This window comes from Rhincodon typus, chromosome 24 (assembly GCF_021869965.1).
Source record: "Rhincodon typus isolate 14 chromosome 24, sRhiTyp1.1, whole genome shotgun sequence".
In the NCBI taxonomy this organism is placed as follows: Eukaryota; Metazoa; Chordata; class Chondrichthyes; order Orectolobiformes; family Rhincodontidae; genus Rhincodon; species Rhincodon typus.
In genome coordinates, this window is record NC_063355.1 from 10,330,307 (window position 1) to 10,355,607 (window position 25,301).

The window sequence follows — 25,301 nt, forward strand, 5'->3', positions numbered from 1 at the left end:
TGGTCAGTAACACATTTTATTTTGACATGTTTCAAAAATGTTCTGTTCTGCATTACGTCACAGAAAACTGCTCCATCCGAGATGTGCAAAATTATTGAACTGGATACATTGTTTTCTTTATTAAAACATTGATCATACCTCATTGGCTGTAAAGCATTTTGAGTCATGTGCTGGTCATGAAAACCTCTATATAAAAAGGAAACCTTCAGTATTACAACAGCAGGAACATGTTTGCCTTTTTTCAAATACAAACAACTTCGACAATGTAGTGGTTAAATGCACCACATGGTCTGCTAAGTGTGGCATTGTGGTGACTTGACTAGCAATCAACAGGCTGGGAGTTTAAGCCCTGCCCTATGAAGTTAAATTAAATAATGTTGGGCAAGGACAAAATAGGCTGCTTGACATAATCTCACCCAAACTACTGGACAGACATATGTGACCATGTTAGTTAAGGCTGTAGCCACTCCTGCCAGTTCTGGATGAAGGCGATCTTTACAGAGGACAAGCCGCATCATAGATGTGTTCTCACAATTTCTCAGCACAAAAGATGACATCCATGAACGTCCATGAAGGTCCATCAACAGCAACGAAAAAAGTACACCACCCAATGCTGAACTTCTGTTTGGTGCTTTCTAATCCACGTTACCAAAATTCTCTTGGACATTGTGCATTACAGTTTATTCAAATGTTTATACCAGGGCGTCCCAAAATAGGGATACGACCCTAAATGGGGCTGCAAGCCAAAATGTTGCTTTGCAAGCTTAGAGGCAGCAATGGCCAACCCTGATGCCATTACGCTCTCTGTTCTCACCAAAGGACTGCAAAAATTATCAGGCTTTAGAATTGAATCGCAGTGGGAAAATGTCTGGTCAGCATTGGCCTAAAAGCAGGTCAATCATTTCTACTTTTGGGACATTACTCACCCTGAAATACAGGAGCATCAGAGCTCACTCTGGGGGTAGAGCAATAACCCACTGTCACCAAATTACTTGCCACTCCTAGAAATCCAAGTAGACCTTTTAAAAAGAACAATCCAAAAGTCAAACTAGAAAAAAAAAGTGTTTTATACAACTGTTGAGATATTTAAATAGTTTTAGTCAATCCTGCAAATCATATATAGACAAATGCCCATCACACACAAAAATCAGAAATGCTGCACTGGTGAGAAATACAACAGATTCTATCCAGTACATTTCAGGGAAAATATGAAACGTTAAATCCTTGATTTCTTAAATAAAATTAGATAAATGTGGCAGCCTAGTTTGATAACTATTCTGCTGGCAAAGTTTGACAATCGGTGGCAAACATATTTTCTTCACGCCTAAGGACTTGATGCACTGATTATTAGTATAACTTTGAAGACACTGGAGACACATCCTCACAGAGGAAAACGCATATATAACTGGAGCAGACATGCAACCTTGTGTTTATGCATTGAAACAAGTAGAGTATAACACAGCACAATCCCCTCAACTCTTACTGATAATTGCGCAGCTGGAAGTGTCTAACTGACTTGGACATACCTGCCAGTACTACAGCATCTTAGCAGTGCAATGTGATAACTATCAAACAATCTTTAATCTGCATTTGAGTCAATGAAAGCAGGGCCTCACAGCGGCAGCAGTCTATTTCATTTCCGTTGCTTCAAATTTAGAGCTTAAATCCGGAGTGAACAGCCACAATCCCTGATGTCATGTTGCTGTATTCCACCCTGTAAAACCCTGCATCTTCAATCATTCCTTTGAACTCCTCCTGGAAGTAAAAAGATGCAAATGAAAGCAACCCAACTGGTGGAACTCCCCAGGCAAACATTACATGTTATATCAAAATGAGAGATGGTCTGAATCACAGGCTAGGTTCTTTCTCAAGAGAAAAAAAAACTTCACTACCCTCAAACCAAGAAACTCTTGTACAGCTCCCGGCTGGCAACTGTAAAGGAAACGTAAAATGATTAAAAAAAGGGGTTCGCTGTAACTCAGTGGCAGCATTCTCACAGAATCAGAAGGTCTCATCGTCAAATCCCATTTGGATTGGAGAACAAATTCCAAACTGGTACTGTGGTTTAGGACTGAGGGTGTGCTGTGCTATCAAAAGATTTCAGACCTTAAGAACATAGGAACAGAAGTAGGACATATGACCTCTCAGCTGCTGGTTCAACTATTCAGTCAGACATTGGCCGATCTGTAACTTGATTTCATATACCCACCTTGCTCATATCCATTAATAAACCCACAAAAAAAAAAATCATTCTAAACCTAAACGATCTAATTTAAAGCAACAATCAACCCAACACCAACTGCAGATTGTCCCTTCACATGTCTCCCACCTGCACTCACAAGAGGTCTGACTCCTAACTTATAGGATTTGTCTCCTTGCCACAAATAAGAGAAATAATTTCTGCTCTCTCCTCCCTGTTAGTTCCCATTAATAGCTTGACAATTTTGATTAATAATTTATTCACCATCTAAATTTTAGATAATTCATCCCAGATTGCATATCTTTCTGCACTGCAAAATTTCTGCATTTGAGGTACTTAATTGATTGTAGAACTCACTTAGGATGTCTCAAGGTTGTGAAAGGCAACAGATAAATACAAGTTCTCTCTTTCTCGCTCTCTCTGATGAAAGCACTAGTTTCTAATTCAAGTACAAGAGTATGTCGATCAGGAAAACTAGGGCAATCTAAGTACCGTTATGTTTCTGCAACCGAAACAGACAAACTCATTCTTCAATTGTAGCCAATTCCCCATCTTGGGGGAAGGAAGGCAAAAAAACCATTAAAACTGCAACCTTTGCAGCCTTAAGCATAGCAATGTTCCGTCAGCCCCATTTTGTTTCGATTCAAATTTATAAACCTATCTTTGATTCAAACAAAGCATGCTGGCAAGTGCTTTTTAAAATTACCTAAATGATGTTAATATTACCTGATCAGGAAAACGTTGGATACTCTCCACCAGGTATTGGTAGGATTTCCAATCAGCAGCAATAACCTCACCCAGAACAGGTATCACTTGAAAACTGTACAAATTATACAGCCTGTGAAAAGCAACAGATATTTTGAACAATTACGATACAATTAAGTTTCAAAAGCCAAATGTGAGGGGCTCAGAAATTTTTATTCACAAATAAGGAGACTACTTCCTTCAGTGAGTAGGGGCAACTGCAGACCCAGATAGTTCAGATTTGATCCAAGCTGTGTCAATGTTATCAGCTAATGCAGATTCACAAAGTCTGGGATGGCATCAGAAAAAAAAGGTTAGAGTTCTTCAGTAGGAATATCAGGCAAAGGTAGGTTGGGCTCAAGTGTGGCAGAATCATCAAGTTCAGAGATAAAGAATGGCAACCTGATTAAAAATACAAGAGAATGAAGACGACCTATTGAACGCCATCCCAACTGGAAGCCAATTAATGGCTTCAGAAGAGGAAATGTGAAGAAATCTTGACGAAGAAAATTGGTGAAAATAAAGAGTCGGAATAGGGAAGCACAGTTTACTGATGTATCAACATATCGTACCAGATAACATACCTGTAGAATGATAAGGCATAGGTTTGCAGCCATTCATCATGCATTGCACTAACTTATGGCCATAATAAAAGGTGTAACAGAGGCAAAAGAGACAGATTTCTGATCAACTGACTGCATCACATGGTGTTAGATGGCAAGATTATTGCATCCAGAAAGCTCACTTGAAACAAGCTTAAGTTGATTTTTAAACATTATTTCATAGGATATGCTCTTCACTGGGTACAGCGACATTTATTGCCCATTTCTGATGGCCATCGAGAAAGTGGCGGTGCTGCTGTCTGCGTACTGTAGAAACACCTCCCACGACTTGTGATGTTTTGATACAACTGAGCTGCTTGCTAGGTCATTTCAGAGGGCAGATAAGATTCAATCATGTTGCTGAAAGTCTGATGTAGGCCAGACTAGGCAAGAACAGCATACTTCCTTCCCTCTAGAGAATGAGTAATTTTTAAAAACAAATAACAATGATTTCATGGTCACCATCATCAAGAGTAGCCTTTAGTTCCAGATTATAATAAATGAATTTAAACGGTGGGATTTGAATGAGTGTCAGCACAGCATTAGCCTGGACATCTGCATTACTAGTCCAGTGACACTAACTCTTGCTACTTGCTGAAGACCTCATAACAAATAAGTGGGTGAGGCAATTTCCCTAGAGGTCTCACCTACAATCGACTTACTCATGTTTTTGTCAGTTTAAAACAGGCATCTAAATTTTCATGGGTAGGGTCATACATGTAAACAGATTGACCACAGCCTCATCTGAAGGTTATTAAGAGTATTTCCAAACACTGTTTGTTTTATTTTGCTGTTATTTAGTTGATGGAAAGCTTTTGAGTTTTGACAGAGCAGCAACAGCAGTGGCACAATGGTTTTCCAGTTGAATTATCTTCAACTTGTACTTCTTGGAGGCAGAGGAAGTCCAAAGCAGGGCAGAAATTATAGGCTGCACGATGAGTGATTTGCATCCACCTAATGGTATATTCACATTTACAATATAATATACTCTGTTGGAGAAACCTGTAGCACAGGTTTCTGATTCTCAAAGGAAATAGTGGCAGTAGACTCAAATTCCATAAATTCAGTATATGAAGCACTGGCCATTCTTAAAACTGGAGATTCTCTAAAACATGCTAAACCACAGAATTCACTATGGTTACCTGGAAATTATTGGATTCTGTACTTTGCTGAATTCCAAACACAAGAATCTTCCACCTGGCTTCAAGACACGATAGGCCTCTTGTAGCACCTGGTAAGGGGAAAACATAGGCAGTGAGTGCCAGAGACTTCTGCATAGATAATCTTTTGCACCGTACAGGTAGAAAAGAAGGAATTTTTATAGAAATTTTGTGCACAGCAGATATGTTGCAGTAAAACGATTTTACGGAATATTCTAATATGGAAATAAACTTATTGGCCTTTCATCCTTTCAACTCTAAAATACGCACAGCACTTCAGTTAGAAGGAAAGTGATAGGCAGCAGCTTCTCCATCAGAATTGATCACAAATTAGTTACAATGATGCACTATATCAACTCACATGATCAATGTGAGTGACATTTCTAATTCCAAAAGCAATCGTATAAACATCAAACTTGTCGTCGTCAAATGGCAGCTCTTCTGCATTTCCTACCACCCAGGACAGACCTATGGGGGAGAGAACAAGCATGAGCACTGAATTCTCAGAATTTTACATACAGAATGTATTCCTTTGGATCAAATATTGAACAGTCAATTCTGCAAAAAAAATTAAATGAGGATTTCCATTCTGAGTGCTAGTTGGTGTTGGACATGACTCTGGGCACTAAGTGAGAACAGCATCAAGTACAATTGAAGAATACCAATTTAGGAGAGATACTGGAGAACAATTACAAGTTCAGCATGAATTAGAGATTTTATGAGCAAGCAGAGGGCAGAATATTTTTTGATGTGGGAAAAGTGAAGGTCAAATATTATGAATACATGATTAAGCATGTAAATGAAAAGCAGTTTTAAACAAAGATGTTCTCTTTTCATTACAAGCTTGCAAAAACAAAAAGTTTACATAATGAAACGTGTGTTCAATCCAACAATCTGGTAGGAACTGCAGATGCTGGAGAATCTGAGATAACAAGGTGTACAGCTGGATGAACACAGCAGGCCAAGCAGCAGAGGAGCAGGAAAACTGACATTTCAGGCCTAGAGACAACAAGGTGCAGGGCTGGATGAACACAGCAGGCCAAGCAGCATCATAGGAGCAGAGAGGCTGACGTTTCGGGCCTAGACCCTTCATCAGAAAAGGGGGAGGGGAAGGGGGTTTTGAAATAAATAGGGAGAGAGTGGGAGGCGGATAGAAGAGGGATAGAGGAGAGGATAGGTGGAGAGGAAACAAACAGGTCGAAGAGGCGGGGATAGGGCCAGGAAAGGTGAGTGTAGGTAGGGAGTTAGGAAGGGGATAGGTCAGTCCAGGGAGGACGGACAGGTCCACGGGGCGGGATGAGGTTGGTCGGTAGGAGATGGAGGTGCGGCTTGAGGTGGGAGGAGGGGATAGGTGGGAGGAAGAACAGGTTAGGGAGGCAGGGACGAGCTGGACTGGTTTTGGGATGCGGTAGGGGGAGGGGAGATTTTGAAACTTGTGAAATCCACATTGATACCATTGGGCTGCAGGGTTCCCAAGCGGAATATGAGTTGCTGTTCCTGCAACCTTCGGGTGGCATCGTTGTGGCACTGCAGGAGGCCCAGGATGGACATGTCGTCTGAGGAATGGGAGGGGGAGTTGAAATGGTTCGCGACTGGGAGGTGCAGTTGTTTGTTGCGAACCGAGCGTAAGTGTTCTGCAAAGCGGTCCCCGAGTCTCCGCTTGGTTTCCCCGATGTAGAGGAAGCCACACCGGGTACAGCGGATGCAGTATACCACACTGGCAGATGTGCAGGTGAACATCTGCTTGATGTGGAAAGTCTTCTTGGGGCCTGGGATGGGGGTGAGGGAGGAGGTATGGGGGCAGGTGTAGCACTTCCTGCGGTTGCAGGGAAAAGTGCCGGGTGTGGTGGAGCTGGAGGGGAGTGTGGAGCGGACAAGGGAGTCACGGAGAGAGTTGTCCCTCCGGAAAGCAGATAAAGGTGGGGAGGGAAAGATGTCTTTGGTGGTGGGGTCGGATTGCAGATGGCGGAAGTGTCGGAGGATGATGCGTTGGATCCGGAGGTTGGTGGGGTGGTACGTGAGGACGAGGGGGATTCTTTTTTGGTTTTTATTGCGTGGACGGGGTGTGAGGGATGAGGTGCGGGAGATGCGGGAGACACGGTTGAGGGCGTTCTCGACCACCGAGGAGGGGAAGTTACGGTCCTTGAAAAACGAGGACAACTGAGATGTACGGGAGTGGAATGCCTCATCCTGGGAGCAGATGCGGCGGAGACGAAGGAATTGGGAATAGGGGATAGCATTTTTGCAGGAAGGTGGGTGGGAGGAGGAGTATTCTAGGTAGCTGTGGGAGTCGGTGGGCTTGAAATGAATATCGGTTTCTAGGCGGTTGCCCGATATGGAGACAGAGAGGTCCAGGAAGGGGAGAGAGGTGTTAGAGATGGTCCAGGTAAACTTAAGGTTGGGGTGGAAGGTGTTAGTGAAGTGTATGAACTGTTCGAGCTCCTCGTGGGAGCACGAGGCGGCACCGATACAGTCATCAATGTAACGGAGGAAGAGGTGGGGTTTAGGGCCGGTGTAGGTACGGAAGAGGGATTGTTCCACGTAACCTACAAAGAGGCAGGCGTAGCTTGGGCCCATGCGGGTACCCATGGCTACCCCCTTTGTCTGTAGGAAGTGGGAGGAATTGAAAGAGGAGTTGTTGAGTGTGAGGACGAGTTCGGCTAAGCGGATGAGGGTGTCAGTGGAGGGGGACTGGTCGGGCCTGCGGGACAGGAAGAAGCGGAGGGCCTTAAGGCCATCTGCATGGGGAATGCAGGTGTAGAGGGACTGGACGTCCATGGTAAAGATGAGGTGTTGGGGACCGGGGAATTGGAAGTTCTGGAGGAGGTGGAGGGCGTGGGTGGTGTCACGGACATAGGTAGGGAGTTCCTGGACCAAGGGGGAGAAAATGGAGTCCAGATAGTTGGAGATCAGTTCGGTGGGGCAGGAGCAGGCGGAGACAATGGGTCAACCAGGGCATTCAGGTTTGTGGATTTTGGGAAGGAGATAGAAGCAGGCAGTGCGAGGTTGGGGAACGATGAGGTTGGAGGCCGTGGGTGGGAGGTCACCTGAGGTGATGAGGTTGTGGATGGTTTGCGAGATGATGGTTTGGTGCTCAGGGGTGGGGTCTTGATCAAGGGGGCGGTAGGAGGAGGTGTCGGAGAGTTGGCGTCTGGCCTTGGCGATGTAGAGGTCAGTGCGCCATACTACAACTGCACCTCCCTTGTCCGCGGGTTTTATGGTGAGGTTGGGATTGGAGCGGAGGGAGCGGAGGGCTGCACGTTCTGCGGGGGATTTCAGGCCTAGACCCTTCTTCAGAAAAATCTGGTCCAGACTGCTTTTCAGCTACTACAGTTTGCAATGATGTAGCACCTTTGGTGAAGAAAATTATGCCAATGCACTTCATATCAATGCCAGGCAAAAGTGAGATATTAGGAGATGATGATCAAAGCTTCGCCCAAGAGGAAGATCTATAAGGAGACACAGATGGTGGGATTAACTGATTTAGACAGTGGTGAGAACTTCCGCCCCCAAATCTGAGATTTCCTGACTTTCAGGAGCTCCTTCTCAGTCTCTCTAACTCCTTCATTAGGTGATGCAGTCACAGTATCCAACAATATCTTCTGTAGTTGTCTTGCTACATGGGGAGTTTGGGCTCAGAGGCCATTACTTGTTGCCTTGCCTAATTACCCTTGAAAAAGGTAGTAATGAGTAACCTTCTTGAACTGCGGCAATCCACACTCCTAGATAACATAACCTTTTTGTTAGTTCCAGATTTTTCTGTTCAGATTTATTCCTTCAGTCTTGTTCTACATTACCACTCAAGCCTTCCAACTCCAGATTCAATAAGAAACACCTTACTGAAGCATGGAACAATTAAAAGAGTAGTGGAATAGACTGAAAAGTGGAATCCTTTATTATAATCACTTATAAATTTGCAAGCTTTCAGTCTTTTCCAAATGCATCAACAATGGAACTGTTTGTGGAGGTTCCTATTAGCTTTACATATCACACCCAGAGCTGAGGAAATGTCCCATCTTTTAGGTAATACCTACCTTCAGTATAGTTCAACTGTTCTGCCTTTTGCCTCCCAAGTTTTAACATTTCCTTGTTGATGTCACAGATGACTGCCTTTGATCCCAAATCAGAATTGGATTTATTCTGCTGTTGATAAAATTCACTGATTTGTTGCCATGATGGGCTCTGGTTAGATTTCACTGCTTGTCGACTCTGTCTTTCATGCTGCATTCTCACATAATCCATAAATCTAAAGGCTATATCCCCTGCAGAAATACAAATCAATTTCACTTTGTAGGAAACAATGTTTTTCAAAAGAGTCATGGAAACCTAGAAAGTACCAGTCTCAATCATCAGCTTGTGCAAATGGTAATAAGGATATGACAAATCTCCCAGCATTTGCCTACTGGGATAGAATGGCGGGAAGAAGAAAGAAAAGCCAATACCAATAATTTCTTGCTACCAGTAGAGTGGATCGACTTGGGCTTTGGATGACTTGCTTCCTGACACTACCAGCTCACACGAGAAATAGCAAGGTATCAGACCAAGAATCTGCACTCCAGCAAGAGTTAGCACATTAGAAAGTGAAATTTGTTGCTTTTGATATAGTTTTTAAATGCTCAACATGTTTTATTCAGACTAGTGATCAGCCATTCTCATTAGACTGGAGAATTCAATACCAGTGTGACATTAGTGATAACAAAATGATAATTTTGTTTAATATCCAGAATACAAAAACGATTAAAAGAATGGCTACCTATAACAATAGGAATGAAACTGGTCTTGACTTCTGAAAAAAAAAAAACAAAACACTGCTAACCTCAGTCAATTTATCAACCAAAATGCAATTTAAAAAAAAGTTGGAATTAAGCGTTTATCTCAGAAACAGCCTCATGCTTCCAAGCTGTGTAAATAAACTCTGGAGCAGCAAGGTTTGATCCCCTCCTGCTCAAAACTCGAGTAGTAATGGGCTTCAAGTGACATTGTAGTAACCCTGGGCTGGAAAGGGAACATTCAGGCCTCTTGCATCTGATCAGTATCCTGTCTGGAAAACATAATGGAAAAAGTTTTGCACTTCTAAAATCGTGAAAGGGAGAAACTTGAGAGAAACAGAAAGAGTCTGGGGATTTCTAGCTTTCTTACAACTAAGTAACAGGCATGTCATCTAGAACTGCACAACAGAAGGTTTCATTATTAATAAACAATGATTCACTTGCACAAAGTACTCAAGAGATAATTGCCAAGAATTCCTAGATTATTTTATTAACCAAATGGGACTAAACATCAATAAACAAAGATTTTGAGCTGGAAATGGTGTGGTGTAGCTTTGATAGGTTGAATGCAGGCCCAAAGTGCTGTAGCTATATTTGTACTTTATTTAAAAAAAAGATATTTTGTGGAATTTTAACCTGTTTCATTACATCAGAAAAACAGTAATCAAACAAAAGTGTAAAATGTTAAAAAAGCAACAAAAATTCTTCATTAAACAAAGAATCTAAATGTACATTCCATTTTATTCACAAACATTTGTTCAATGCAATGGTTTTTGTGGGTGGGGTAAAGAGAAAGTACAATTATGGATTTGGAAGGCCACACCAACAACTGCTGCTTACATACATTTATATAGCGTCTTTAATGTAATACAATGTCCCATAGTGCTTCACAAGGGAATTGGTGAACACAATCTGGCTGAGCCACGTAAAGTGGTTGGTTTTTTGGAGCATCTTGAAAAGGAGGAAAAAGAAGGGGCAAGAGGTTCAGGGAGGCTGAGACAGTTTTGGGTTCAAACATCTAAAGACACATCTGCTAACGGTGGGACAGTTAAAATCAGGGGTGCTCAAAAGGCCAGAATAGGAGAGCTGTATATATCTTGGAGGTTTGTGGGATCAGAAAAGATTACAGCAATAAGATAGCACGGGGCAGCATGGTGGCACAGTCGTTAGCACTGTTGCCTCAAAGCGCCAGGGACTCGAGTTCAATTCTACCCTCGGGCGACTGTCTGTGCGGAGTTTACACATTCTCCCCGTGTCTGCGTGGGTTTCTGGGTGCTCCGGTTTCCTCCCACAGTCCAAAGATGTGCAGGCTAGGTGGATTGGCCATGCTAAATTGCCCGTAGTGTTCAGGGATGTGTAGATTAGGTGGGTTATAGAGGATGGGTATGGGCGGGTGCTCTGAGGATCGGGGTGGACTTGTTGGGTCGAAGGGCCTGTTTCCACACTGTAGGGATTCTATGATAGGGTGAGGCTATGAAGGGATTTAAAGCAAAGACAAGAACTTTAAAAGCAAGGCACTGCGGAGCTGAGAATATTGTAGGTCAGCAAGACTAGGACAATGGGAAAGTGGGAATTGTTGTCAATTAAGATGGGAGCAAGGGTTTTGGGTGAACTCAAGTTTGTGGAAGATGGGACGTTAGTCAGCGATGCATTGGAATACTCAAGGCAAGAGGTAAAGACACAGTTGAGGGTTTCAGCAACAGCTGAATGGCTGCACAGAGAGAATACGGTGACTTTATAGAGGTGGAATTGTGGTCCTGGTGAGGGGATGGATTTGATATCCAAGACTCAATGCTGATCCAAAGCTCAACTGATCACTGTAGTGAAAAATGTTGACTTTACCTTTCTCATTTCAAGGAATCACAGAAGTCTTATGGTGCAAAAAGAGGCCACTAAGCCCATCATGCTTGCATCTACTCTTGAAATGAGCATGATTACCGAGTGCCAGTCTCCTGGTTCTTCCACACACCCCTGCACATTATTTCTTCCCAAATAATTGTCCAATGCTGTCTTGAACCTAACCATCATCCCTTGACGTTCAATGATGTTAGCACTGAATCTCCCCTATCAACATTCTGGGGGCGGTGGGGGGTTTAGGTTACCATTGACTGAAATTCAGCTGGATTTGCTATGTAATACTGTGGCTACATGAGCAGGTCAGAGGCGAGGAAACCATTAGTGAGTAATTCACCTCCTGACTACCCAGAGTCTGAGCATATCTGCAGGGCACGAGTTAGAAGGGTGATGGAACACTTGCCTGGATGAGTGCAGATCCAATAACACAAGAAGCTTGATACCATCCAGGAAAAAGCAGCCTGCTCGAATGGCACTACATCCCCAACATCCACTCCCTCCGTCTCGGAGGCTTAGTGTGACACTGCACCTTCCAAACCCACTACCACTTCCATCTAGAAGGACAAGGGCAGCAGATACAGGGGAACATCGCCACCTGCAAGTTCCCCTCCAAGCCACTCACCATCCTGACTTGCAAATATATCACTTTTCCTTCAGTTTTGCTGGGTTAAAAATCTTGAAATTCCCTCTCTAATGGCATAGTGGGTCTACCTTCAGCACATGGACTGCAGTGTTTCAAGTAGGAGCCCACCACCATTTTTTCACAGAACTAGGAATGGACAATAGGTTCTGGCCCAGCCTGCAATGCAGATATCTCATGATATATTTTTTTAAATGCCTCGATTGAACCTGCCTCTATTACACTTCCAGGTAGCGCATTCCAGACCTTAACTACTCACGGAGTAAAAGAGATTTTTCTCATATCAATCTTGCTTCTTTTGCAAATCAATTTAAATCTATGCCCTCTCATTCTTGTTCTTTCTGCAAGTAGGTACAGTTTCTTCCCTGCCTACTCTATCCAGACCAGTCATGATTTTGGTAACATCTAAAGTTTTAGCAAAGATTTGTAGCTCGGGTTGTGGGTGAGGTTTTTGACTTGCTCGCCAAGCTGGCTTGTTTTCGTTCAGATGTTCCATCACCATGCTAGGTGACATCAGTGAGGCCTCCGATGAAGCAATGTTGTTCTACTCTGCTTGGAATTTATACTGTCTGGTCCGTTATGGTGAGTACTGTCATTTCCGGTTTTGATCTGTATGGGTTTGTATAAGAGGTCCAAATCTATATGTTTGTTGATTGCTATATGAAAACAAAATCTGAATGAAAACAAGCCAGTTTCGTAACATCTATCAGATCTCCGCATAGCATTCTCTCTAAGGAGAAAAGTCTCAATTTCTTTAGTCTATTCTGATAATGAAGTTTCTTACACCTGGAACTATCCTTATAAATTGGTTCTGCACTTCTCCAATGCATTCACACTCATCCTATAACGTACTGCCCTGAATAAGGTCTAAAAAATGTCTTATGCAAGTTCAACAACACCTCCTTACTCTTTTACTCAGTGCCCCTCTTAATACAGCAAAGGATACTATATAACAAGGTGTGGAGCTGGATGAACACAGCAGACCAGGCAGCATCAGAGGAGCAGAAAAGCTGATGTTTCGGGTCTGGACCTTTCTTCAGAAATGAGGGAGGGGAAGGGAGTTCTGAAATAAAAAGAGGTGGGGGGAGACGATGATAGAAGGTGGATAGAGGAGCAGATAGGTGGAGAGAAGATGGACAGGTCAAGGAGGCAGGGATGAAGCCAGTACAGGAGTTGGGATGGGGGTTGGTCAGTGAAGAGGGAGGGGCGGGTAGGTGGGAGGGAAGACGGACAGGTCAAGGAGGCGGGGACAAGATGGTCTTGGGATGAGGTCGGGAGTGGGAAGATTTTGAAGCTTGTAAAGTCCGTCTCTCCACCTATCTGCTCCTCTAACCACCCTCTATCATCGCCTCCCCCTCTCTCTATTTATTTCAGAGCCCCCTTCCCCTCCCCCATTTCTGAAGAAGGGTCCAGACCCAAAACGTCAGCTTTCCTGCTCCTCTGATGCTGCCTGGCCTGCTGTGTTCATCTAGCACCACACCTTGTTATCTCAGACTCCAGCACTGGCAGTTCCTATGATTTCCAAAGGATACTATATGTTTTACTTACTGCTCTCTTCACCTGTCCTGTCACCTTCAATGATCTATGAACACACACACCCAGGTCCAGCAGCTCCTGCATCCACTTTAGAACTCTACTCCCTATTTCTCCTACCAAAATGCATGACCTCACACTTCTCTGCATTGAACCTCATCTGCAACCTACCTGCCCTCTCCACCAACTTGTCTTTTTCCTTTGGAGTTCCACACAGTTTACAATTCTTGCAGGTTTCATATCAGCTGCAAATGTTGAAATATATTATCAAGATCTAGACGGCTAATATCCATCAGGAAGAGCAAGGGGTACAATATATAAATTTGGGGAATTGCACTACAAATCTTTCTTCAGCCTAAAAAAAATCATTGGCCATTAACTAATTTCCTACCACTCAGCCAATTTTGTGTCCACGTTGTTACAGTTTATTGCATCAAGTTCCATTATACACCATACGAACAGCATTAAGCTCACGGAGTCTGTTAACTCTAAAATACCTCAAATTTAACATATCAAAAACTCAAAATTTTCAGAATTAGGCAAAGCAAAGGGGATAGTGATCAGGAATGTAGGATCCACAAAATCTTTACATACCCATCATAGTCTTGGCAGCATTAGAATATGTTTGAATAATTATTGTACCTGTCCCTCCGGCCACATCAAGCAGCTTTGCTCCTGGCAGTGGGTTCATCATACGAATCAGTGCATCCTTCCATAACCTGTGAATGCCGAGGCTCATGGCGTCGTTCATTATATCATAATTTTTGGCAACATTTTCAAATACTTTGTAAACTATAACAAGAAATAAAGAATCATTCTACAATAAATATCATATGCATAAGTTTAACTAAGACGTATGTGAGTCTCTCGAAGGACCGAAAGGAAATCCTGCAATCAAAGTAGGGAAATGTCAAAGTACTTCATCCCAAACAATCATTCACTTAAAAAAAACACTTCTGCCCTCACCCCTTCTCTTCCCTCCCGCAACAGCGATAGGGTTCCCCTTATCCTCACCTACCATCCCACCAGCATCCACATCCAGAAGATCATCAGACGCCATTTCCGCCACCTCCAGCAAGATGCCACCTGTTCTGAGGGTCACCGGGCCCGAAACGTTAACTCTGTTTTCTTCTCCACAGATGCTGCCAGACCTGCTGAGCCTTTCCAGCAACTTTGTTTTTGTTCATCATTCACTAAAAGTTTGGCTTGCGTCTCAGCCAATTTTGCATAATTGCCAATAATTCCTTTAATTCTATGAGTTTGATTTTGCTAACAAGTTTATTACATGATACTTTATCAAAGTTCTTTTTGAAAAGTCCACCTATGGGCTATTGTGATGCAGTGGTAGTATCCCTAACCCTAAGCCAGGAGGCCCAGGTTCAAGTCTTATCTTCTCCAGAGCTGTGCAATAACATCTCTGAACAGGTTGATTAGAAAGTATCTACAGGTAGATAAAGCAATGAGGTTGAAAGTCCACATCCACTTCAACTGTCCCTTATTTGAGCAAGGGCATTCAAATTAGTCAGACATGAACTGCCTTTTTCCAGTTCAGGTCAGCTTTTGTTTATTAATCCACATTTGTCAAAATGACAATTACAGCTTGCATTAGTGTCTCTGGATGTTTCATTGCCATTAACGCTAGGTTAACTGGCCTTTAATTATCTACTTTAATTGTGTCCCTTTTTTGAACCGTCCGGTCATCTGACACCACTTCTGTATATACCCACAATCTTTCAATTGTTGGAGAGTAGACACTATTTCCATTCTTACCTCCCACAGCAATTAGGATGCATCCCATCCACCCTGGGTGGTTTATCTACTGAGCACTGGTAACAATTTGATACACCTATTATTGATTTTGATCTTTTCCAATTGCTCTACCCCCAGCTCTGTTATTGTAACGGTGACAGTATCCTTTTTATAAAGTGAAGTCAGATGTAAAGTACTTGTACAATATGTCAGCCATACTCTCTGGTTCCACAAGGCCATTTTCTTTTTGTACCATAATTTGCCTTGATTTTCCTTTGACTATCCTTTTACATACCTGTTTACTAAATAATAGTGTTCCCTTTTAAATGATCTAAGATATTTTCTCATACATTTGTGTTGTCCTCATTATCTTTTCAGTTTTCTTCTATGAAAAGCAAAAGGAGGAGTGATTAGGGACCAAAAGGGATTAAGGCAAGGAAGCAGATGATATGGCTGAAATACTAAGTCAGTACCTTGCATCCATCTTTCCCAAGGAAGATGATGCTAACAAAGTCAATGAAAGAGGAGGCAGTTGAGATAATTGATGACATAAAAATAGGCACAAAAAGTATTGGAAATGCTGTTGGAAAGTCATCAGGACCTGATCAGATTCTCCTGAGGATAACGATGAAGTAATGCTGGGAGCTGCAGAAGCATTGGTCATATCTTCCAACTCTCCTTAGATGCTGGAGTGCTGCCAGAGTGCTGACAAATGACAAATGTTGCATCATTTTTCAAAAAAGTTGCAAAGGACAAGTCCAGCAACTATAGGCTGATCAGTTTAACTTCAATGACAGGAAAGCTTTTAATGAAAAAAAAAATCAGGCCAAAATAATCACTTAAACAAATATGGATTAATTAAGGAGAGCTACCATGAATTTGGCAAAGGCAAATTGTTTCAACTAACTCAGTTGAGTTTGTTTATTAAATGATATATTGGAGGGGGTTGATGAGTTAAATGTGGGCTTTCAAATAGACATTTGATAAACTTCAACAAAGTTAAAACCTGTGGAAAAAAAGACTATGACAGTGCAGTTAAGTGATAGGAAACACAGTGATGAATGGTTGTAGTTCAGACTGGAGGAAGGTGTATAGCACAGAGGTCATTATTAGGGCCACTCACTCTCCATCAATCTAGGTCATTAAATGTCCAGAACACAATTTCAAAGTTTGCAGACAACTTGGAAATATTGTCAACTCTGAGGAAGATTATTATAGTTTATCAAACTGGTGGAATGGGCAGATGAAATTCAATGAAGAATGTAAAGAGGAAAGGTACCTCAGAATGTAAAGGCTAGAAAAGATTACAAAGATAGGGAAGAATAAAGTCACACAGGGACTGGAAAATGTGGATAAGAATTTTAAAATCAAGGCATTTCTTGACCAGGAGGCAATGTAAGTTATGAGTAACGGATTGATAGGTGAATGGGACATAGTAACAGTTAAGACTTGGGTAGAGTTTTGGATGACATTAGATTTATGAAGAACAGAATAGAAGAGCCAGATAAAGAGTTCATTGGAATAGTAAAATTCAGAGGTAACAAGGTCATTGAAGAGATTTTCAGCACAAGTCGAGGCAGGGGCAAAATCAGGTGACAGTATCACAATGGAAATAGGTTTAGTGAATTAAGTGATCTGAAATGCATCTTCGGGTCAATTATGATACCAAGGTGGCCAACCAAGTGTTGTAACTGCAGATAGCTGCCAAGGAAAGTGAATGAGTCAGCAGCTAGCACTAGGAATTGCAGCAGGGACAAAGACAAAAGTTTATCTTCCCAATATCTAACAGGAGAAAGTTTCTGGTCATTCAGTACTGGATGTCATATAAGTAGTCTGACAATTTAGCAACAGTGAAGGAATCGAGACCTGAAGGGCAGTACAGAGGCACAGTGGTTAGTACTGCTGCCTCTCAGTGCCAGGGACCCAGGTTTGATTCCAGCCTTGGGTGACTGTCTATATAGAGTTTGTACATTCTCCCTGCGTCTGTGTGGGTTTCTGCCAGGTGCTCCAGTTTCTTCCCACAGTCCAAAGATGTGCAGGTTGGCTGGATTGGCCATGTTAAATTGTCTATAGTGTCTAGGGACTTGTAGTGTAGGTGGATTAACAATGGTAAATGTGGGGTTACAGGAATAGGGTGGGATGCTCTTCAGAGGGTCAGTGCAAATTTGATGGGCCAGATGGCCTCTTTTCCACACTGTAGGGGATTCTATGTGAGGTAGACCTGAGAGTTACCAAGTACGTGCAAAAAGTAATGCTGTGTGCTAAGATACTCAACCAAAATCAACATTTCCCACGTGAAATCAGAAGGGACATAGCTAAGAGTGAACAGGAAGAGAACGACAGAAGTCGGGTGCAGGATTCCTAATTAACGTGCCTTTTACCAACCTGAGGTCAACTGCATGTCACCAGCGTTTAGCTCAGCGAAGTCAGCTCACTGGAGCTTTGGGGCATCCCGGTTTCTACGGCTCAGCTACTCACAGTTATGGATCCCTTACCATCCGGAAAGTTAGGGGACATCCCAGGCTCACCCAAACCTCCCAAGCCCCAATCCACACACTCGCACCTTTCTCCGCTTTTTCCGACTCAGACACGTTCTCGAAGCCAAAATGAGCTTGCTTTTCCTCGGCTTTACCGGAACGAGCTCTGACAGAAAGAGAAGCCGCAAAATTCCGGCGACACGTAAAGAACCCATTCCCTCCCCACGGCCCCACTCTAAACGACCCCAGTAACCGATAGGCGGCCATCTTGCTCCTGAACCGCCGGTCTACCTGGCTTCCGCTTCCGGGCCAAGCGGAAGGTGGCTCATGTGTCAGCTGTGAAATGATGCTAGTTACTGTTTTCTAATCAAACATTACTCTATTGTACGAAAAGACCTCAATATCCAGTAAATGTTAGCATTGAGATCTTAAAGCAAGTGCCTAGACTGTAAACCTATTTAAATGTTTGAACCTGTATTTGTAGTAATGGCAGACAGCAAAATGCATAAAGCAAAATGACAGTGAGGGAGGCTTAACATATCCAGGAATTTACTTTGGGCTGATGTTTCGTCTTTTTCCTAACTTCAAAACCAATACGTTACAGGCTCAAACCAGAAAATAAATGTCCATCTGGTAGTATCTGTGGAGAGAGAGATACAGTCAGTGTTTCAGTTCAAAAGCTTTTGAAAAATCATAAACATTAACTCTTTCTCTGTCAGATGCTCCCAGATTTGCCGAGTCCGTAGCCTTTTTAAAACTTTGTTTAAGATTTCGAGCATTTGCAGTAATTTAGTCTGGCAAACTTAGAATGGCCCGAGAGACACCAGCCCGAATGAGTTACAAAAAACAGAAGTTGTTGGAAAAACTCAGCAGATCTGGCAGCATCTGTGAAGAAAAGATCAGAGTTATCGTTTTGGGTCCAGTGACCCTTCCTGAGAACTAATGGTAGCTGGGAAAGTGGTTTATATGCAGAAAATAGGGAGGGGGATGGCGTGAGGAGTAAACGATAGGATAGAGCCCGAAGAGAGAGAAGAGCAGTTGGATGGACAAAAAAGTTGATCTGGCTAGGAGGGTGAATAGTTGTTAATAGGGACTGTTAGTAACTAACAATAGGTAGTGTGTAATGGCAAGCTATGTGATAACAAGGCCCGATGTGTGGGGTAGGGGGCTAGGAAACGGAAGAGTTTAGGCCCTAAAATTATTGAACTCAATATTGAGTCCAGAGGGCTACAGAGTCCCCAAGCAGAAAGTGAGGTGTTGTTCTTCCAACTTGCGTTGAGCTTTGCTGGAACACTGCAGCAAGCCAGAGACAGAGATGTTGGCCAGTGAGCAGGGTGGTGAGTTGAAGTGTCAGGCAACAGGCAGCTCAGGGCCTTTTTTGCAAGTAGAATGTAGATGTTCTGTGAAATGGTCACCCAGTCTACGCTTCGTTTCCCCAATTTAGAGGAGACCACATTGTGAGCAGCAAATGCACTACACTAGCTTCTGGGAAGTGCAGGTGAAATGTTGCTTTACCTGGAAGATATGTTTGGGCCCTTGGATAGTGGGGAAGGAGGAGGTAAATGGGCACATGTTGCACCTTCACCGGTTACAGGGGAAGGTGCCGTAGGGCCGTGGGGAAGTGTTGGGGCTGAAGAAAGAGTGGACCAGGATATCCCAGAGGGAATGGTCCCTGCGGAATGCAGACAATGGAGGGGAGGAGAATATGTATCTGTGGTGGCATCTCGCTGGAGATGGCGGAAATGGCATCTGATGATCTTCTGAATATGGATGCTGGTGGGATGGTAGGTGAGGACAAGGGGAACACTATCGCTGTTGCAGAAGCGAAGAGAAGGGGTGAGGGTGCAAGTGCGGGAGATGGGTTGGACCTGGTTGAGGGCCCTGTCAACAACGGTGCTGGGGAATCCTCGGTCGAGGAAGAAGGTGGACGTTTTGGAGGCTCCCTTGTCGAAGTTGGCCTCATCTGAACATATGCGACAGAGACGGAGGAACTGAGAGAATGGGATGGAGTCTTTACAGGAAGCAGGGTGTAAGTTATTTCGTCATGGTAAGTGGTGATGGTGGGGGGATGGGAGGGGTGGATTACAGTGTATGGTGAAGAATCCCACTGTATGTCACATTAAATCTCTGGAATGCTTGCACCAAAGACCTGAGGTCCATAATGAATATTGATAGCAGGACAAAATCACAACCAAAATTGTGCTGAACTCAACAAGAAGCATGGAGACCACCTTTCAGAAAATACAAATTTTTTTACTTCACTCATGGGCTGTGAGAATTGTTGGCTGACACAGCAGTTATTGCCCATCCTTAGTTGCCTTTAGGACGATAGTCGTGAGCTGTCTTCTTGACTTGTTGAAGCCCATTTGGTGTAGGTACACTCAGAATACTGTCAGGGAGTGTGTTCCAGGATTTTGACCAGCAATGCTGAAGGAACAGCAATATATTTCCAAGTCAGGATGTGAGCATCTTCAAGGGAACTTGCAGGTGGTTGTGTTCCCATGTATGTGCTCCCCATGTCCTTCTAGGTGGAAGTCGTCATGGGTTTGGAAGGTGCTGTCCAAGGAGCCTCGGTGAGCTTCTGCAGTGCATCTTGTATGCTGCTGCTATGGAGTGTTGATGTTGGAGGGAATATTTGTGGTTGAGGTGCCAATCAAATGATTGTTGCCTTGTCCTGGATTCTGTTGAGCTTTTTGAGTGTTGTAGCTGCATATCTCCAGGCAGGAGGGGAGTGTTCCATCACACTCCTGACTTAGAGTCATAGAGATATACAGCATAGAAACAGACCCTTTGGTCCAACTCATCCATGCTGACCAGATATCCTATATAAATGTGATCCCATTTGCCAGCATTTGGTCCATATCCCTCTAAACCCTTCCTATTCATGTACCCGTGCAGATGCCTTTTAAATGTTGTAATTGTACCAGCCTCCACCACTTCCTCTGGCAGCTCATTCCATACATGCACCACCCTATGCATGAAAAAGTTGCTTCTTAGGTTCCTTTTATATCTTTCCCCTCTCACCTTAAACCCCACCCTAGGAAAAAGACCTTGCCTATTGAGCCTAACCATGCCCCTCATGATTTTATAAACCTCTAAGATGTCACCCGTCAGCCTCCGACGCTTCAGGGAAAATAGCCCCAGTTTATTCAGCCTCTCCTTATAACTCAATCCCTCCAACCCTGGCAACATCCTCGTAAATCTTTTCTGACCCCTTTCTAGTTTCACAACATATTTCCTATAGGAGGGAGGCCAGAATTGAACGTAGTACTCCAAAAGTGGCCTAACCAATGTCCTCTGCAGCTACAACATGATCTCCCAACTCCTCTACTCAATGCACTGACCGATTAAAGCATACTTGTGCCTTGTAGATGATGAACTGGCTTTGGCTGTCTACAGGTGAGTTACTCACTGCAAGATTCCTAACCTCTCACATGCTGTTGTGGCACATTCTTACATGACTAGTCCAGTTCAGTTTCTGGTCAGTGGTAACCCCCAGGAATATTGACAGAAGGGAATTCAGTGATAGTGATGCAATTGAATCTCAGGGGCGATGGTTAAATTCTCTCATGTTGAATATAGTTACTTTTCTGCCATTTTTATGATGCACATGTTATTTGCCATTTATCAGTCCAAATCTGGATATTATCCAGGTCTTGCTGCATTTGGTCATGAACTGTTTCGGTATCTGAGGAGTTATGAATGGTGCTGAACAATGTGCAATCATCAGTGAACATCCCACTTCTGATGTTATGAGGGAGGGAAGGTCAATAATGAAGCAGATGAAGATGGATAGTACCCTGAGGAACTCCTGCAAAGGTGTCCTGGAGCTGAAATGACTGATCTCCAATCATCACAACGTTTTTCCTATGTGCTAGGTATAACTCCAATCAGTTGACAGTTTCCCCCTGGATTCTCACTGTTTCCAGTTTTGCTGGAGCTCCTCGATGCCACACTCGGTGATAGGCCCTTAGTCTTTGTGTAGCCAGAAACTCCAACTATTTCTTCATATCACATGGAGTGAGTTGAATTGGCTGAAGGCTGGCATCTGTGATGCTGGGGGCGTCTGAACCAGGCTGAGATAGATCATCCACTACTTAGGCTGTTTGGCAAAGAAATTGTCCCACTTTGTAGTTTCACCTGGTTGACACCTCATTTTTAGGTATGCCTGGAGCTGCTTCTGCATATTTCATTGAACTGGGTTGATCCCTTGTTTGATGGTAATGGTAAGGTGGGAGGATAAGCCAGGTCCGAAAGTTGGAGTATAATTTGACTGCAGCTGATGGCTCACAGGGCCTTACAAATAGCCTTTGAGTTATTATATCTATTTGAAGTCTGTCCCATTCAGCATAGTGATAATGCCACACAGCACAACATGAAGGCAGGATTTTGTCTCTACGAGGACTGCACGGTGTTCACTCTTACTGATATTGTCATTCACAGGCAGATTGGTGAGGATGAGATCAAGTATGTGTTTTCCTCTTGTTCTATAGTTGGGCTACTGGACGCAAAACGTTAACTTTCCTTTCCCTCTCCAGATGCTGCCAGACCTGTTGAGTTTCTCCAGAAATTTTTGTTTGTGTTTCAGACCTTGTTTTTCACTGTTCTTTGTTTCATTTTAGGGTTTCTTTGCCAATCTTTGACCTGCTTCCATAATTTAGATGACATGCCTCCCACATAATTTAGATGACATGTCCCCAGGTAGGTCTTCAATGGAGAACAGTATCAAGGCAAATGACATCAAGGTGGCAAGTACAAATGAAACAAAAGACAAGCAGCTTCTGTAATGCAGTAGACCACCTATCCTGGGAAACCAGTGAACAATCGTGGTCCATACAAAGGCTAGCACTGTAATTTATTTTAGTTTGCTTTATAGGCCAAATTCATAACATTTGATGTACCCAGCTACAGCTGCTTAAGTTAACAGCATAAACTGCCAGTTATGTGGGCAGCTATGCCAACCCTGCATCAGACTTTCAAAAAATGCAGATGCTGTAAAATTTGAACACTTGTTACCCAGGGTACAGAATTCAAAATACCCTGCCATAAGATAGGCATTTATTGGTCAATCTGTATAATTGAGCCACAGGATAGGACTGAATGTTCTGATGACATTTTGCTGTCCTGAAACATTAACTTTTTTTTCTCTCCACAGAGGCTGCGTGACCGGTTGAGTATTTCCAGCAGTTTCTTTTTTTTATGCAGTAGTCATTAATTCTCATTCATTGGTGCCAGGGGAAATCAAGTGAAGGATTGGTTTGTCTCATCTGAAAGATTGTTGTTCTGGCATTTTGACTCAGGGATAGTTTAGCTAACGCAATATGAACTAAAAAGGTCATGAGTGAGCTGGACAATTGGATTACTAAAATAGAAACAAAGATCCAGGGTTGCTGGAAATCTGAAACAAAAATAGAAAATGCTGAGAAACTTGGCAGGTCTGGCAGCATCTGTTGAGAGAAAAACAAAGTTAACGTTTCAAGTTCAGTGACCCCTTTGTCAAAATGGTCAGAGTTCAAAGATCCAAGAAAGCACTTAAACTATATACTGCTATGCAATTCATTTTTGGAAACTCAAAAACTTTCTTTATATTATTTTTATTATCAGTGGAAATTCAGGGAAGGAAAAGGAGCCACAGAAATGTATTATTCAGTATTTTGCATATGTAAATTGTGCTTTAAAAATTATCGTGTACTAAATCTTGAAGATTCTTAAATAATGACGCCTTGTGGTAAATTACTGGGAGTAGCACTATATGCTTACACAGAAGTGTATCTATGTATCAAAGTACAAAAGAAGCTGACAATAAATTATAGGCCATTCAGCAAATGCAAAGAGAAAATGCATTTGCTTTAAGGTGGCTGATCTTCTGTAGAACTTGCTTACTTTTCACTTCAATTTAGTCATAGTGTTTTTACAGCATAGATAAAGGCCATCTAACATCTGTCTATTCTAATCCCATTTGTCAACATGATCTGTAGCCTTGTACACTAAGGCAGCTCAAGAGATCGTCTCAATACTTAGTGTGTTTCCACCTCAACCACCCTTTTAGGCAGTGAGTTCCAGATACCCATCACCCTCTGGGAGAGAACACTTTTCCTCAAATCTCCTGTCCTGCTTCTTACCTGAAAAGGACTATGTCCCCCTGGTTATTGGCCCTTCTACTTGGGTGTTACCCTTTCTGATCTTTTCCCGAAGCCCCTCGCCAACAACTGCTTGTAGATATTTTTAATCAACCTGATCAGCGGTATTATTACACACTCTGGAAAGATGAGGCTTGAACCTGGGACACTACCACTTCACCAGCAGACCCTTTAACTACGAGCAATGTGGGGTAACCAGGAGGCTGCTGTGACAAGGAATCACGTGGCCAGGGAGAGCGGCTGGTCATTGGCTGCGCTCAGGGAGCCTCACCGTGATTGGCGGAAAGCGAGGAGAAGACTACAATTCCCAGCAGAACCGTGGGCGTCAGGCGCATGCGCGGCATCTCCACGGTGTCTATAAAAGCGCTTCCATCCGGGTGCTTCGGTTCCTTCCTGGCGACTTGTCGCCATTGCTGTGCGGAGTGGGAGCGGTGCTGGACAGCTAAGGCTCGGCCTTTATACAAACCCAAACCGCCTCAGGAGCGCGGGGTGGGGGTCAAGTCAAAGCGCTGGGCCCTCTCCACTCATCTCCAGCGGCTTGTTCCAAGCCAGCTTCGTCCCCCACCCCCTCCGCTCTCTCTCTTCCCCTCATCCTCCCTCCGCTCCATCTTCACTTTCGCCATCTTTAGATTTGGTCACAATGCAGAGGTCGCCATGATGAAGATTAAAGTTAGGCCCCGTTACGCGATGCCCTGTGGAAAACCGGTTGGCACAACCAGCCACGTCGTTCCCATTGAGCTGCTGGAAGCTGACGCTGGAAGATCCAGACATGGAAAAGAAGTCTGCACGTTCCGCCTCGGCAGGACCCAGCAAGGTGCCACCCTCGGACAGTAAAAGTAAACAAGGTAGGGTCGGTGCCGCCGCCCCCATCCATATCGTGCAGTGTTTACATGGCCACTAAAAGTACCCTGCGCGTTCCCCCTCGGTCTCTTTCTCTGCCCCCACCCCATATACAATCTGTCAGAATTGTTTCAGCTTTCATTAAACCTTGGCTGCCCCTCGCACCCCTCACCTGAGTAGCTGTCGATCTGGTAATCCTGTGCTGTACTGTAAAAGAGCTGTTTATTTGTCTCCCCCACTCCCGACACCTGTAAAAGGTTCCTGTTCGATGGGTGAGGTGGGCCACGGGTGAGATGCCCTGGTCAATACTTAATTCGCAGCTATTAGTATAAACTCAGTCTGACCCCATTGCTGCTTCCCGCTTCCTTGACCTGTGTGCCACCTGTAACTTCTGACTGAGATTTGTGGCATCTTCAGTAGTTTCTTTGTGTTTCGTGCCGAGTGTCCTTTGTGGCAGAATTACTAGCCTGATTCCGTATTCAGGTAGAGCTTTGGCATTGCTAATGATTAAGCAGCTAATATTTAGAGTTTGGTTACTCGAAATCTAATGGTTCCCCTTTTGATCAACTTAGTAACTTTTAAATGCAGGAAGG

At 43.5% G+C, this 25,301-nt stretch overlaps 2 protein-coding genes across 6 annotated transcripts in view; one reads left to right on the top strand and one right to left on the bottom strand.

The window, feature by feature from the left end:
* Window positions 1-24,212, bottom strand: coq5 (coenzyme Q5, methyltransferase). The gene is made up of 8 exons (XM_020514325.2): window positions 24,140-24,212; window positions 17,815-18,084; window positions 14,145-14,294; window positions 8,741-8,968; window positions 5,068-5,174; window positions 4,689-4,777; window positions 2,927-3,038; window positions 1-1,755 (listed from the first exon to the last, which is right to left on the bottom strand). Exons 1-8 carry the CDS (start codon window positions 24,210-24,212, stop codon window positions 1,654-1,656), a joined length of 1,131 nt encoding a protein of 376 aa, XP_020369914.2. The 3' UTR covers window positions 1-1,653.
* A 31-nt stretch (window positions 24,213-24,243) lies between these two features.
* Window positions 24,244-25,301, top strand: part of rnf10 (ring finger protein 10) — a 49,871-nt gene continuing 48,813 nt past the window's right edge. For 4 of the 5 annotated variants that reach the window (XM_020514331.2, XM_048611371.1, XM_048611372.1 and 1 more), the window contains exon 1: window positions 24,245-24,713. In XM_020514331.2, coding sequence (XP_020369920.1) covers window positions 24,638-24,713 — 76 coding nt within the window. In that variant the 5' untranslated portion in view covers window positions 24,245-24,637. Of the gene's footprint in view, window positions 24,714-25,301 lie in introns of all 5 variants that reach the window. The other variant, XM_048611375.1, reaches the window with a different exon arrangement.

What these genes read in the sequence shown, in the direction of transcription:
- coq5 (XM_020514325.2), bottom strand. Translation starts at nt 24,212, where the DNA reads ATGCCGCGCATGCGCCTGACGCCCACGGTTCTGCTGGGAATTGTAGTC. An exon ending in ACAGTTGAACTATACTGAAG is followed by an intron (nt 5,175 to 8,740) that starts GTAGGTATTACC and finishes TCTCCCCCATAG; the next exon opens with GTCTGTCCTGGGTGGTAGGA. An exon ending in TCCAACGTTTTCCTGATCAG is followed by an intron (nt 1,756 to 2,926) that starts GTAATATTAACA and finishes TTTTACTTCCAG; the next exon opens with GAGGAGTTCAAAGGAATGAT.